This window comes from Triticum urartu, chromosome 7A (assembly GCF_056163025.1).
Source record: "Triticum urartu cultivar PI428250 chromosome 7A, HENAU_Tu73, whole genome shotgun sequence".
NCBI classification, from domain to species: Eukaryota; Viridiplantae; Streptophyta; class Magnoliopsida; order Poales; family Poaceae; genus Triticum; species Triticum urartu.
In genome coordinates, this window is record NC_141879.1 from 427314697 (window position 1) to 427328791 (window position 14095).

The 14095-nt window shown below is 44.2% G+C and overlaps 1 protein-coding gene across 1 annotated transcript; it reads right to left on the reverse strand.

Annotated features, from left to right (window-relative positions):
- Positions 1-2316: 2316 nt before the first annotated feature.
- LOC147959834 (uncharacterized) lies at positions 2317-13279 on the reverse strand. The gene is made up of 11 exons (XM_087535433.1): positions 13012-13279; positions 11636-11732; positions 11028-11520; positions 7554-7714; positions 7180-7278; positions 6553-7036; positions 6233-6421; positions 4628-5823; positions 3515-4235; positions 2896-3161; positions 2317-2779 (listed from the first exon to the last, which is right to left on the reverse strand). The coding sequence occupies exons 6-8, from the start codon at positions 6780-6782 to the stop codon at positions 5220-5222; spliced, it is 1023 nt and encodes a 340-aa protein (XP_087391559.1). The 5' UTR covers positions 6783-7036; positions 7180-7278; positions 7554-7714; positions 11028-11520; positions 11636-11732; positions 13012-13279; the 3' UTR covers positions 2317-2779; positions 2896-3161; positions 3515-4235; positions 4628-5219.
- Positions 13280-14095: the final 816 nt, after the last annotated feature.

The window sequence follows — 14095 nt, forward strand, 5'->3', positions numbered from 1 at the left end:
AGTTCGTTCGGGGCTCTGGAGAGGGGAATCCGTCGCCATCATCATCATCAACCATCCTCCATCACCAATTTCATGATGCTCACCGCCGTGCGTGAGTAATTCCATCGTAGGCTTGCTGGACGGTGATGGGTTGGATGAGATTTATCATGTAATTTAGTTAGTTTTGTTAGAGTTTGATCCCTAGTATCCACTATGTTCTGAGATTGATGTTGCTATGACTTTGCTATGCTTAATGCTTGTCACTAGGGCCCGAGTGCCATGATTTCATATCTGAACCTATTATTTTTTTCATGAATATATTTGTGTTCTTGATCCGATGGTGCAAGCTATAGTCACGTACTACGTGTTATGATCTGACAACCTCGGAGTGACAATGGTCGGGACACTTCCCGATGATGACCGTAGTTTGAGGAGTTCATGTATTCACTAAGTGCTAATGCTTTGGTCCGGTACTCTATTAAAAGGAGGCCTTAATATCCCTTAGTTTCCAATAGGACCCCGCTGCCACAGGAGGATAGGACAAAAGATGTCATGCAAGTTCTTTTCCATAAGCATGTATGACCATATTCGGAATACATGCCTACATTACATTGATGAATTGGAGCTAGTTCTGTATCACCCTAGGTTATGACTGTTACATGATGATTCGCATCCGGCATAATTCTCTATCACCGATCCATTGCCTACGAGCTTTCCATATATTGTTCTTCGCTTATTTACTTTTCCGTTGCTATTGTTATCATCTACAAAACACCAAAAATATTACTTTTGCTACTGTTACCTTTTACCACCGTTACCACTACTATCATATTACTTTGCTACTAAACACTTTGTTGCAGATATTAAGTTTCCAGGTGTGGTTGAATTGACAACTCAGCTGCTAATACTTGAGAATATTCTTTGGCTCCCCTTGTGTCGAATCAATAAATTTGGGTTGAATACTCTAACCTCGAAAACTGTTGCGATCCCCTATACTTGTGGGTTATCAACAACCCAAGAACAAATGTGGGAAAAAATAAGGATTTCCATGCCATCATTAATTTTAGATACGTTTGCTATGTTACGACCTACCTCAACATAAGGTGCTACAAACATCATATAAGAGTTTAACAAAAGCCCAAAACATGTAGATTCCAGGAAGAAATAAAGCGTGCCAGCATGTACACAACTTACCAGATGGACGAACATACATTCAAGGTGTGTTCTCTCTTGGGCATGTCTAATTCAGAACCTGAAGACCCGGACAAGGGAAGGAACTACTTTGTGAAGGCCTCGATAAACGAAGGCGAATACTACTACCAATGCTGCAAATTCAAACGGGAAGGGATTGTGTGCTGTCACATACTGAAAGTAATGGACATGCACGTGGTAATGCGATTGCCCCGCCATTTCATACGACGGCGATGGACTTGGGACGCTGACGATGCATTGGGGCCACAAACATCAAATGCAGTTTTGGCTGTGCATGATGAGAGACCAGAGGCAACCATGGACGCCGTGAGGCACGTTGTGTTGACCAAGAACTATGTTGAACTATTAGATGAAGCATACAAGAGTGATGAGACAGCGAGTGTGGCAGAAAAACATAGGGGCCCTGAAAAGTGAGCTTGATGAGATCAAAAAGAGGAAGGCTGAAGAAGCCTTACACAGGTTCCCCCGCACCTCAAGTGTGCCTTCGTCCACGGGTCCATCATCTAAAAACTCAGAGGTAGGGTCTGGAATAGCAAGCACACAAACCCAGGTCAGGAACCCGCCCCGTTCCATCACGAAAGGGCGTCCAAAAGAGGTGAGATACGAATCGGGGTTGGAAATTCAAGCAAAGCACAAGAAAACAAAGGAAGGGACAGGCAACCTGTAAGCAACTGTGGAGGATTGTAACTTGGGTGTTGGTGACATTTTTGTAAGGTAGATGGTCAAGATTTTAAAAATGGGAGAATGACTGTTGGTGGACATCAGAATTTGAAGAAAATGCCACGAATGACTATAATTGCCACGTATGTGCTACTAAATCTACCATACAGCTTCCATCGAATCTGCCATGTAATTTCTACTGAATCTGCCATCGCATAGATTTCCGTTTTCAGACCACGCATTTTTTCCACACATATTGTATTGTACACATACTATGAACAAACTAGTTGAAACGATCACGTGCAAAAACACGAGAGAACGGTTTGCTTATGAACTGTCTACCATGCTAACCGATATAGTTAGCAATGCAAAAAACCCCAAAAAAACAAAAAAACAGAACGATTACTTTCACTAACCGTCCCTGATCAACTATATTTTCCGTGTTTCAGGCATCATAGACGCATTCAAACACTCAACTGGTACTACCAACCACAAACACATAATAGTACTGAACATAAACGTAGCTATTGTCACACCTAAGTAGGTTCAGATCCACACGTATATTGCAAATATTCAATGACACTCACACGCCACCACTATATACTAGACTACGGGGGATGCAGTCATAACATAGCACACTGATATAGTTTTAAAAGAACAAGTTGATACCTTACATTCCTCAGCCACAGAATGTAAGGTAGGCATGCGGTATGGAGCATCACATAATCACTTGTACTTCTTGTTGGCCTTTTTCACATCTTCCTCTATGAACTCTCGTGCGTTTGCCCGCGTGTTCAAATCTTCATTCATCAACCAGTTCCATGTGTATATTTTACGGAGCTTGATGACCATTGCAGCTATGATGACAGGGACCCGTCGACCTTCCTACTTTGCAAGGTATTCCAATGTGTGAAAGCCACAGTCATGCCTATAAAGAAAAGAATTAGGTGAACTCAAGAGAATAGAAAAAATCATAAACTTCAATGTAGAGGTGACAAAGGTTTAGGATTGATGTGGAGGACACATGAAAAAGATAGTAATTACCGGTTTCCTTGCTTCGTAGTCGCGACATACTCGATTGGAAAATGACTGATCTGGACCTTTGAGTTTTCGTAGTGACGCATCCATGTCTCTTTCATGTTGTTGATAAAGAATTTAGCATGTGTAGTAAGGTCTTCATCAGCTTCTGAACGCATTGAATCAAGCACCTCAAATCGTTGGTTCTTCAGGTCAAGGCAAATCGCGTAGTGGTGACCACACTTGTCATCTGGGTTGTCCGGTGCAAGCTCCTAGAACATGGGGAACATGACCTGCAAGTAAAATAAAGGAAAGAAAAAGCAGAGTTCACATCAAAAACAAAAATGATGTAAATTGGAAAAATGATATGTAAAGATATTGTCAGATGCAGTAAGAGGCACATGAACGACAAAGCAGCAAGGGTCCAAAAATGCACCCACGGGGAATGTTTATTTTGCCATGTGTAATTAAAAGAAGTTGCCATCCATGTATAAACAAAGTTGCCCAATATTTGAAGTGAACTTGGCACATAAGTTGCATTAAACGGTCAAACATATTTTACATGGCAGTTGTTGCCACATATGAAGCATGGCTACCGACAAAACATAACATGGAAGAAATATGTACAACAAGAAGGAACACTCACATATTTCTTCAGTGTGAGCTTGAATTCACCATGCGCGGCAAAATGCTTCCTCAGGATTTTATGGTGGAAGTTACCACCCCATATTTTGCAGGTCACACTATACTGCATGATCGTCTTGTTGGGACAAATATCCATATGCATGTTGATGAAGTCAATCCTACACGCAACTACATTCTTCGACATTTTACCAAGTGGTCTCACAGTCTTGGCAAGATCACCCAGGTCGACGTACGTTGCATCACATTGTATGATTTTGGTTCTGTCTAAACATGAGCTGTATGAAAACGATATAACATGAAAGAATCATGTCTACTAAATAAAATAGAAATAAAACATAAACAACGCATGGCTGGAATAGCAAAGGAAAAATATCAGAGAAAAGCAAGTGAGGGGTTATGTGGTGTGGACATTACGCTTTCAGCTCCTTCATGTGCTTGCTATTCGACCTGCATTTCCAAAATGCTTGACAATATCGTACAGATGATTCTGCTCCTTTGTGGCCTTAACTTCGGGCTCATAGTCATCCACGGGTGGTGCGTGAACTACCCTATTCTGCCTCACAGATCCAGGGTGGCACTTCTAACGGTATCCTCGAATACCAACTCAGCAGGCACGTTAGAACTTGATTGCCCCTGACCCCGTGAGGACCTCCTCTTCAATACTTCCTCCTCAATCCTGCGATAAGCTTCATCAAGTGACGGCGAAATCTCCTCAGGGGTGGCTACAAGGATCAAATAGTGGGTTAGGAAACTTGGAAACACCAAGTTATTGTGAAAAAGAGTGCAGAATGTGAACTGTAGGTGAAAATTAGAATGTGTCCATGTGGAAACAACTCGAGTTGCCATGTGCATTACACTGTAGTTGCCATGTGGCAACAACTGCAGTTGCCAAGTACATTGAACTGGAGTTACCATGTTGTAGCAACTCCAGTTGCCATGTGCTTTGCGAATGAAATTGCCACATGGCAACAACTGTAGGAGCCATGTGACAGCAACTCCAGTTGCCATGTGCATCTCATGAGATTTGCCATCACCAGTAAGAAACCCAAAAAAGCCTGTGACAAACATCAGACTAAAAAATGTAGAAACAAATGATAAATACACAAAAATGTACCTTGCACTATCGGCTCTACAAACTTCACAACCTTCCTGCCATCAGCCATTGGCTGCGCCATCATTGGGGTCATGCCTGCCGGGAAAGCAAAGGCAACATGCATAGGATCTTGCACCACTGGTTCATCTTGACTGCGATCGATGCCAAGGCTACAACTTGGTGGGGTGAAAGCCATTGGGTGCCTCTCCTGCCTACCAGCCGGATCGCGAACAAGTTGCTTGGCAGAATCCAGGGGTGACAGATCAACAAACATTTCTGCCTCATCTGCTGCAGAATCATCAGGCTTATTAGTAGGGCGGGGCGTGCTGTCAGCGGTCTCAGTCGCAAATTTCTTGCCAATCTTCTTGTTTGGGATGTAGGGGGACACCAATGTTGACTGGGAGCTTAAAAGTGCGCAAATTTAAGCTGGGGTTCTCCATGGTGGTGAAAGACGCAGTCTGCTCTGGAAGTTCACCTCCTTCAGTCGTGCACGGCTTGCCACCTACGTCAGTTGTACTTCGGACTTCCGTTTTCTCCATAACATTGCTTTTGGCAGGAGGTGGGAACAACATGGAAGCAGGCACATAACCAGAGTCATCTCTGCTGCTCCTAGCTACACCTGGTGCATTGGATATGTGTGCAGGATACTTGCGGGGCTATGCCACCTAGGTGGAAGACCAGCTCGCGCAACGGTCGCCGTAGCAGCCTCTGGACCACCAGAAGCTAGAGCTGTTGTGCCATGAGTCTCACCTGTGGATGGCATCTCACTCTGAAATGTGGCCGCAGCCCCTTCTTTTGTGGACGCAGAAGTGCCACCAGCCACACGCTTGGAATCCGTATCAGATGAGCGAGAATCTTCCTTGTTTAGGTTGATCTCAGGAGCGCCCACTTCAACACTTGTTGATCGGGTGGCATGGGTCACAACATCATCCCTCATTTCCACCAATATGGGCAATATCTCAGCAGTCCTGACAGATACTGACTCATCACTCCCAGATGCACGGATGCGTGTTGTTGTAGTCTGCACATCTGCAACCGGCGGAGATGGTCGGCCACTTGCATCAGAGCTAGTGGGAATGGCGGACGGTGCAGCAACAGTTTGGTCGACTGGCGGCTCATGAACATCTGACTTGCCACTTGTCGATAGCTTGGAATGAATGCGTTCAAGTGGGTCTCTAGGATTGTGTTTGGTCATGCGTGTAGTAGTCTTCTTTACCCTGCAAAGAAAGTACGAGAAGAGTATTAAAAAGTGAGCAAAATAATTGCGATGATAGTCATCATAAAAATGAAAAATGTGTGATGTGCCAGAGCTGCCATTTGAGAACAAGGTGTGGATGAGCACACATGACAATGTAGGTGGTGGAAGTCAGTGGAAAGCTGCCAGTTGCCATATCAGTGAAAAAAGAATTGCCATGTGATTTAGTTAGCATTTGCCATGCAGAACAAGTAGGAGTTGCCATGCAGCAAAAAATAGATCATGAAAACACCAGTTGCCATGTGGGACAGATGGCAGTAGCCCATGTGGCAAGCTAGACAACTGCCATGAGAAGCAGACGGTAGCTGCCATGATCTAGAATGCATCAATCAAAAAAAGCACTATGACAATGAAAAACAGGGAGAACCTACTTCTTGATTTTCTTCCTCAAGCCTTCCAACACGACAGGATCCCCGGTGTTGAACGTTGACATACAAGGAGACGACCTAGTGGAAGTGGTGTCACCAGCAGTGGGAGCACCCTTGTTCAATTGGGCAGAAACACGGGTTTGCGTTGGTGCTTGTTTCTTCTTAACTGCTCGTCCACCAGCTGTCGCCTCACTGCACATAGAAAAAATGGCAAAAAAGATACCAAGTGTGAGACACAAAAATCATGCCGCACTTAGCAAAGAATGAAAAAAGTCGGTCTGTTAAAAAGAAAGGACAAACAAAACACTAAATAGATGTCGAACCTCCTCCTAGCAGCTATGGGATCGGTCCTAGACCTCTTGCCAACAGAGCCCTGCCCAACATCCTCTGGAGCCCTGCCCCTCTTTGAGAGCGACACCCCTGTGTCTCTCGCAATTGTTTGTTCAATGACTTCCTCCGGCAGAGGAACATTTGGTATAACCTTATCATTCTTACCACCTGCACGAACTTCAACATGTTCATCATCATCGGTTTCATGTTGCACATTCTCCATGTCATCGTCATCATCCTTGTCGAGACCAACATCTCATCTTGCGTGTTAGGGAGCTCCTGAGAGCTGTTGTAGTCGTACCGGCCATGGCAACCAGTTGGTCGATGTGTCCATTCTCCAACGAATGATGTGAACTGCCTCGCAACCGCGTCGCTGTCAGAGCCATTAAGTGTCATCCAACCCTCAACCAACTTCCTGAGCAAGCTGGTCATGCCGGAAGCAAACTGCCCAACTAGATGCTCAACAGGTGCCCTCGCCTAAGCACAAAACAAAAAGTAGCAAATAACCAAACATATTAGAGTCACGTGGGTAAGAACAAATAAACCAAAACAACCATAGAGATATATCAAAATGCAAGAAAAATATAATTTCAGAAAACAAAATAAACATCCTTGATCACCTCGGTAGGACAAGATGGAGCTGAATGCACATCCATCCACTTGCCAAAGTTTTATGGCCCACCAAACACACTGTAGTCTACAGCATGCTTGGCTATCAGCTGAAAAAACAGCAAAAACAACTAAGATGTCAAAAAGAGATAAGGAGCACTAAGTACAATTCATGGATTGCAAAAAAAGGAAAAAAGAAGGAGTATCGACACGGAATGGCGGAGTTGCCATATGGGGTCAAACATGGGTGCCATGTGCAAAAAGCCATGTCTGCCAAGGTATTTATCGCTTGTTAGCCATAAATGGTTGTCGTATGGGGATTTTTCCATATGTTATGCAACATCGAAATTGAAGAATGTCGTGCAAGAAAGAAGGCAGAACTAACCTGCAGTTTCCCATATTTTGTATCAGATATCCTGTCTGCGACAAGCACAGCCTTGACAACATCGTACGTCCATGCAGAGACAACAAACTTATGTGGAGGCGGCGGCCTCCTATCCCACTAAAGTCAATAGTGGATAGATCAAGACAATCGACGTACATGAGCTGGTATACACAATAAAAAAGAAAGCTATGTTAGTTGCCATCATGCTATGTTCAAAAAAAAGCTTTTTAGTTTCCTTGAGTCATCAAGTTGAAGAGAAGAAAGAAAGATTTGCCATCTATCTATGTTAGTTGCCATCATGGTATGTTGGCAGTTGCCATCTTGTTATGCTGGTAGCTGCCACCAGCTCAACATCATGGTTGCCATGCAGATTGTATAAAAGAGAATGAATGTATGAAATGAACACTTTTTATGTGTTGTTGAAAAATGCTATTGCCTTGTAGGCAGCAACTACAAATGCCATGGATCAAACAATAGTCACTTTCACATGTAAAAGATTCACATAAAAAATGAAACAAAGGGTTGCCATGCACGATCTTATATGGTTGCCATCAAAAAAGGAAAAAACAAAATCCAGTTAAAAGATCAGTCATAAACTTTGGGTTGGCAGACTATGGCCAAACAGAGATACCAAAAATGCAAACCAATTTGATTCGCACTTAAGAACAGCTGCAATGTTGATTTAGGAAAGTAATGAACCGTGATAAGAGTATTTGCAAAAGAGAAGGGAAAAATACCATTAGGTGCAAGCGACAACCCTTCTGGTACATCTTGTTTGTGAGTGCATCATGCAGGAAGTCTGTGATGAATTTACACCAATTCATCTATAATACATAAATAGTTCATCCCCACTAACCTATTTCTCTTGACATGCAGCCTATCCAGATCACTAATCAACATGTAACCATCTACCTCACTACACCTCAGCAGTCAGCCACGTCATCAATTCCAGCCACATCCGACACTTTAGCTCTCGCTATCAACTGATTTCTTCTGGCTGGGTTGTACGAAGCCACTTCTCAAGGAAGTTCTAATGGGTTGTAAGATGTTGGCAGCCCATGGAAGGATATTGAATAGTTTGTTTTGTATTTCCCCCCCAAAGCGTCGCCGTCTCCACACCATTCCCCTTCTATTCGTCTCCTCTAATTCCACTCAGATATAGCAAATCAATAGCCATTGATAGTTTTGTTCCGTCCCGTCCCTTCATTTTATTCTATGATTGAACATATAGTGGATAGGTTGCCTGAATGCTTCACTTCATCTCCACTGAACTTGCCTTCACATCATCAAAACTAACAGTTTCCCTTCACATCCCCGCCTCACTGTACCGATCCAGGATTTCTGCTACGGCGCGGCGGCTTCTTCGATCTACTTCAAACCTTTCACCACCATGCCAACACCTGCATCATCTACATCTATTCGTCGCATGCATACAGACCACCTGAGATAGGAATAGTTGATCAATCGTCATGCTCGCTTGAAGGTACTACGATGGGACCCATGGCGGAGGAGATCCCACTGATGCCGTCGACGGGACCTCGATGGCCGCGGCCACTGTATCTCCGTCCAACGGCGCATCAACTACACCGACCCCTTCCTCCTCGACGTCTACGCCCATGCCGCCCGGTATGCATGGATAGCTTGTTCCCCTTTCACTTTCACTTCTTTAAAAATCCAAATCTGCCACCAATGCGAGACGCCGCCTCCGCGCTCTCCAGCCCATGCCAAATCGGTCGTCGCCGCGAACACACGCCTCCATCGGGGGGAATCAGTGGCCATCGGACTGATATCTTTGCCGATGTGCTCTTCCTTTCTTAAACGCAGTGTGGCTTCTTGACAGGACAGGTCGGCAGCGCCGGTTACCGAACTGCAGTCCTTGGGCGGAGAGGAACGGGTCTCCACCCATGCCAGATGTCGTCTGCCGCTCGGGAACGCCATGGGGGAAGGGTGCTGTCCAGCTCCATTGACCATGCCTTAGGAGGCGCACTGTTGGGGATCAAGAGGGACACCTTTAGTCCAGGCTCTTCCTCACCTTCTTTATTTGACCTCTCTCTTTTTTCAGTGCGTGAATGTGTGTTTGTTTATGTGTAGAGATTCAAGTAGTAGGATGATATACAAATATTTGGGGTGAGGCATGGATCAAATTGTCAATTATGTGAACCAGAGATAAGAGAATACACATGTGAGTGGCGAGGACATTGATTGATCAAAAATTCAGAATGTTTTTATTATGAGATTCAGACAAGAGAAGTTAATCATCGATATTATCTTGGTCTTATGCTTCATTTAGAAAGAATGTAACAACAGGGTGTTCGAGGGTTTGTTACCTTGAGTGGTCGTTTGGATGGGTCTGTCATCTAAAGGTATGCTACCTTCAGTTAACCATCGCTGGCCGTTACACTGTTCCACACTGGTTATTGCTGCCTGGGTGGTATGTACTTTGTAGGGTTTTGATTATTTGTATTTTGGTATTCCATAACTGAATAAATTGCAATTCAATTGAAAAAAAATTACTATATTTTGCCTCATAATACCTTGCTTCATCTCATGCTGGTTTAAGTGTTGAACATACTGCTTTCCTTAATGGCAGGCTAGCTTCTCTTCCCAAGAATGGCTCATATATATCACACCGCTGAAGATTGTAATTCTTTCTCTAGGGATGTCGGGTGTAGTTTGTTTTAAAATTGTAGACTGAACAAAGGTGTCTGTAAGGGAATCAATAGCTTTGATTATCTGCTCAATACTCTTTACTTGCTGATGGTTCTTTTGGTTAATGTTCTGCAAGTTCTAACTCTGTAGTGTGAATGTGTGATTATGATATTTTAATTTCTTTGTGGTATGCTGCTTTCTGAAATACTAGGCTAGCTTCCTTTTTGAACAACACACAACATTGAAGATTGGTTATAGGCTTCTAGCCTACTATAACATTGTAGATTGAATGAAGGTGTCTGTAAGGGAATGATAGCGATTATCTGCCCAATACTTTTTTCTTCCTGATGATTATTTTGGTTAATGTTCCGCAAGTTCTATGCTACAAGATATTCTAGAAGTGTTATTCTCAAAAGAATTTGACAAAATATATACCACCAATAGTTTTAATCATTTTTATGATGAGGATTCTATTATAAAACCACATGCTCACTTTCACATCAATATGCCTTTTCCTTCCTATGAAATAAAAACAATGATTCATTATTATTCATAGCAAATGATTCATTTGCTTAATTGTCCCATATGTTCTTAATCGTATTTCAAGAAACTTTGAGCTACTAATTCCCGCTGCAACGCGCGGGGGAATCATCTAGTGTTCTTAACGTCTTTCAGCTTTGCCGGCACAACACAATTTCAGGACGAAAAGTTGTCGCATAAGCATTAAAAATAAAAACACATCAAAAAACTGGCAGTGACTGGCTTCCAGGTGACATCAAAATCAAAAGATTGAAAGGGAAAAAGAAGTAGAGACAGAGCATTCACCAGGATAGGGAAGCACTTGTTGCTTGGGCGAAGAGATGTGGTAGGCGCAAAGATAGCTGCGATCAAGTACATGAGTAGCTTCATCTTAAATACCTCGCCATGAGTTTTCATGCCCTCCAGCGAATTTGCCAGCACAGTCGTATTAGGCATGGAAGCCATTCCAGGAAACAAACGGGCGAACAAAGCTTCCTCAATCTTATTATCCACCTCATACGGGACTTTGATATCTCCACGGGGCACACCCCAAGGTGCAGAACACAGATTCCTCATCCAAAGGCAGTCTTCCACATCCCTGAATGGCGAATTCCCTAGAGGCAAGATCATATATCTCACCGAGCTAGTCGCATACAGGGTTTACTAGGTTTGTGCACTGAACATTCATCAGAGCCTGCATCCCCATCTCACCGGCAGCTCCCTTCTGTTCATCAGTAAATCCTTCGTTCAATATAGTCAGGCGTTCTTGTGAAGCCCTATTGCGCTGACGTTTCTTCTTCTGCATAACAGAAAAAGGAACATTTGTTGCCATGGTCAATGTAGTGAAAATTTACTTCTAACAGAAGATTGAAAACTCAGTGTGAAATTAAAAACATATGGGGGTGGAAAGTGACCTCATCGCCATCTTTTGTCCGACCGGTCGCGTGATTTTGTTGCGGTAACTCCATGAAGTCATCATCATTATTTTGACGGTCATCGCGAGCCATTGTGCTATGGTAAGAACAAAACCCACATTAGGGTGAAATGAAAACATAGCCGACGGATACGGAAACAAATGCATGAAGTAAAGATTCACTGGTTATCATCGATGAACAAAAAAAGAAAACTCCCATGGTTACCCCAAAGTTTAAGCATCCGAAGAGGACAGTAGTTGCCATGTGCTGAACATGCACAAAAAGGTAAAAAAAATCAAATGGAAAGGCAATTGCAGAAACATGGCAACTGGACGTGTTGTGCTTCTGAAGGAAGCAGTTGCCATCTAGCATAATCTACTTGCCATGTTGGCTCAAATGAAAGTGGCAAATGAGGCAGAGCAGAGGAACACCCACCCCTGGGATTGTCCAACATGAAATGTGGCACCTAACACATTGGCTTCATAAAAAAGTACAAATCACATCTACTAGGTTCAAGTTGCCATGTTAACACAATGCACTTCAAAAAAGGGCAGATAACTTCCACCGTAGAACATATAATGTGGCAACTCACACCCTGGCCTCATACAAAAATGAACTGACATGTAATACATTCAAATATGTTTAGCTATCACAAAGTCAGCATGGCAAACACAGTTGAGTCTATTGTACAGTCAAATTGCCATTATCCTGCATATGACATGGCAATAGGCACAGTTGATTCACAAAGTTAGTTGCCACTTAGAAGCATAGTCATGGGTAAACAAATGCAATGAAAATTGCCGTGACTGCCATTATCACACACTTAAGTATGCAACTACCTATATATATATCATACACAAAAATTACTCCCTGACTTGGATCTCACAAACTGACATTATCCTACAACTGACATGGCAACTGACACGGTTGATTCAGAAAATTAGTTGCCATCAGTGATGATAGTTGTTGAAAATTCCATGACTGCCATTATCCTACACTTGAAATGCACCTAAGTAGCTCTAGGGTTCAATCACAACTATCATACCCTGAATTCAACAACAAAAAATGTCCTACACTGATGGCCATAGCATTTCGAGGCAAAATCAGAACTAACATTTAGAAAATCCCCGCACAAACACAGGCAAAAATACAGATGCGGCGGCGGACCAGGCGAGCCACACGGCATGACTGCCACCGCGGCGGCGACGAAACTGCGCAATGTCATCCTAAATGGCAAGCACACGACTCCACCGTCGACTCGGACACCGGAGCACCGCAAATCGGCCGGAATCTCGACGAAAGTCGAGGGGAAATTGACCACAAAGGGAGGGGGGCAGAAATTGCAGGCATGAATGTGAGCACGAAGGTAGCCTTACCTTCAATCTGCGACTGCTCCGGCGACGATGCTCCGGTCCGACGAACCCCACCAACGGCCGCGAATGCGGTTAACTCTTTCGCCGCCGCTGCCGCCTTCTCATCTCGGTTTCTCCTCAATCGATTGCAACTGGTGTGGATGGTGGGTTGGAGAGTAATGAATGGGAGGGGAGTGATGAACCGCGAGGGGAGCGCGAGTGGCAAGTCGTGGGAGACGGCAACCGCTGTTGGGCGTGGCGTGCGGGCGCGACGACAGTTCCACCGCATGCCCCGACTCGCAACCGCTGACCTCGGAGAAAAAACCAGCATGCGGACGAACTACCTACACGCCACGCACAAGACTTGTCCTACGTGGCACACCAAATCCACCTTTTCGTGTCAAGATTCATGCAAAAAACAGTGAACGACGATCCAGGCGTGTGGGCGAGTTGAAGAACGCCCACACGTGTGGGCGTTAGTGTTTCCGTATTTAATTCATATAGTTATATATGTATTTCACTTTGCAGAATGTGTCGCTGATAGATATGGATATTGTTAATTCACATCGAGTTATCTTTTTACATCATATTTCGTATGGGAAACGTTTGTAAACGGCGCACCGGTCGAATCTTCGGCCGGTCGCGTCGTGCTTGTTCGATCGCATGCAAATCTAAGGGCCCTCCGCAAGTTTGACTAGTCACCTACGCAACCTCGTCAGCCCACAGATGCTTGGGCCCGCCATATCCCCTTTCGTTTTTTCTCTCGTTATCTTCTTCCTCTCGCTCCTTCCTTCTCTTTCCTGTAGACAAGCACGAGGTCGACCACTGCTATCCCACACCAATCTCCACCGCATGGCGAGATGCTGCAACCAGTACACAGCGGAGCTGGAACGGCACGCCCGTAGAGTTGCAACCCTGAGCCGAAGAAATTGGGAGCCCACCGAACGGCCAAACGTCTTTGCTACAACCACCGGCTTCCGGAGCTTCAACCAGCGCACAGCAGAGCTGGAACCGTGCCTAGAAGAGCTGCAACCTTGGTCCTAAGAAGCTAGAGTCCGCCGATGCACTAGTTTTTGTTTGTTGCAACCGTCTACGCTATTTGCTGGGA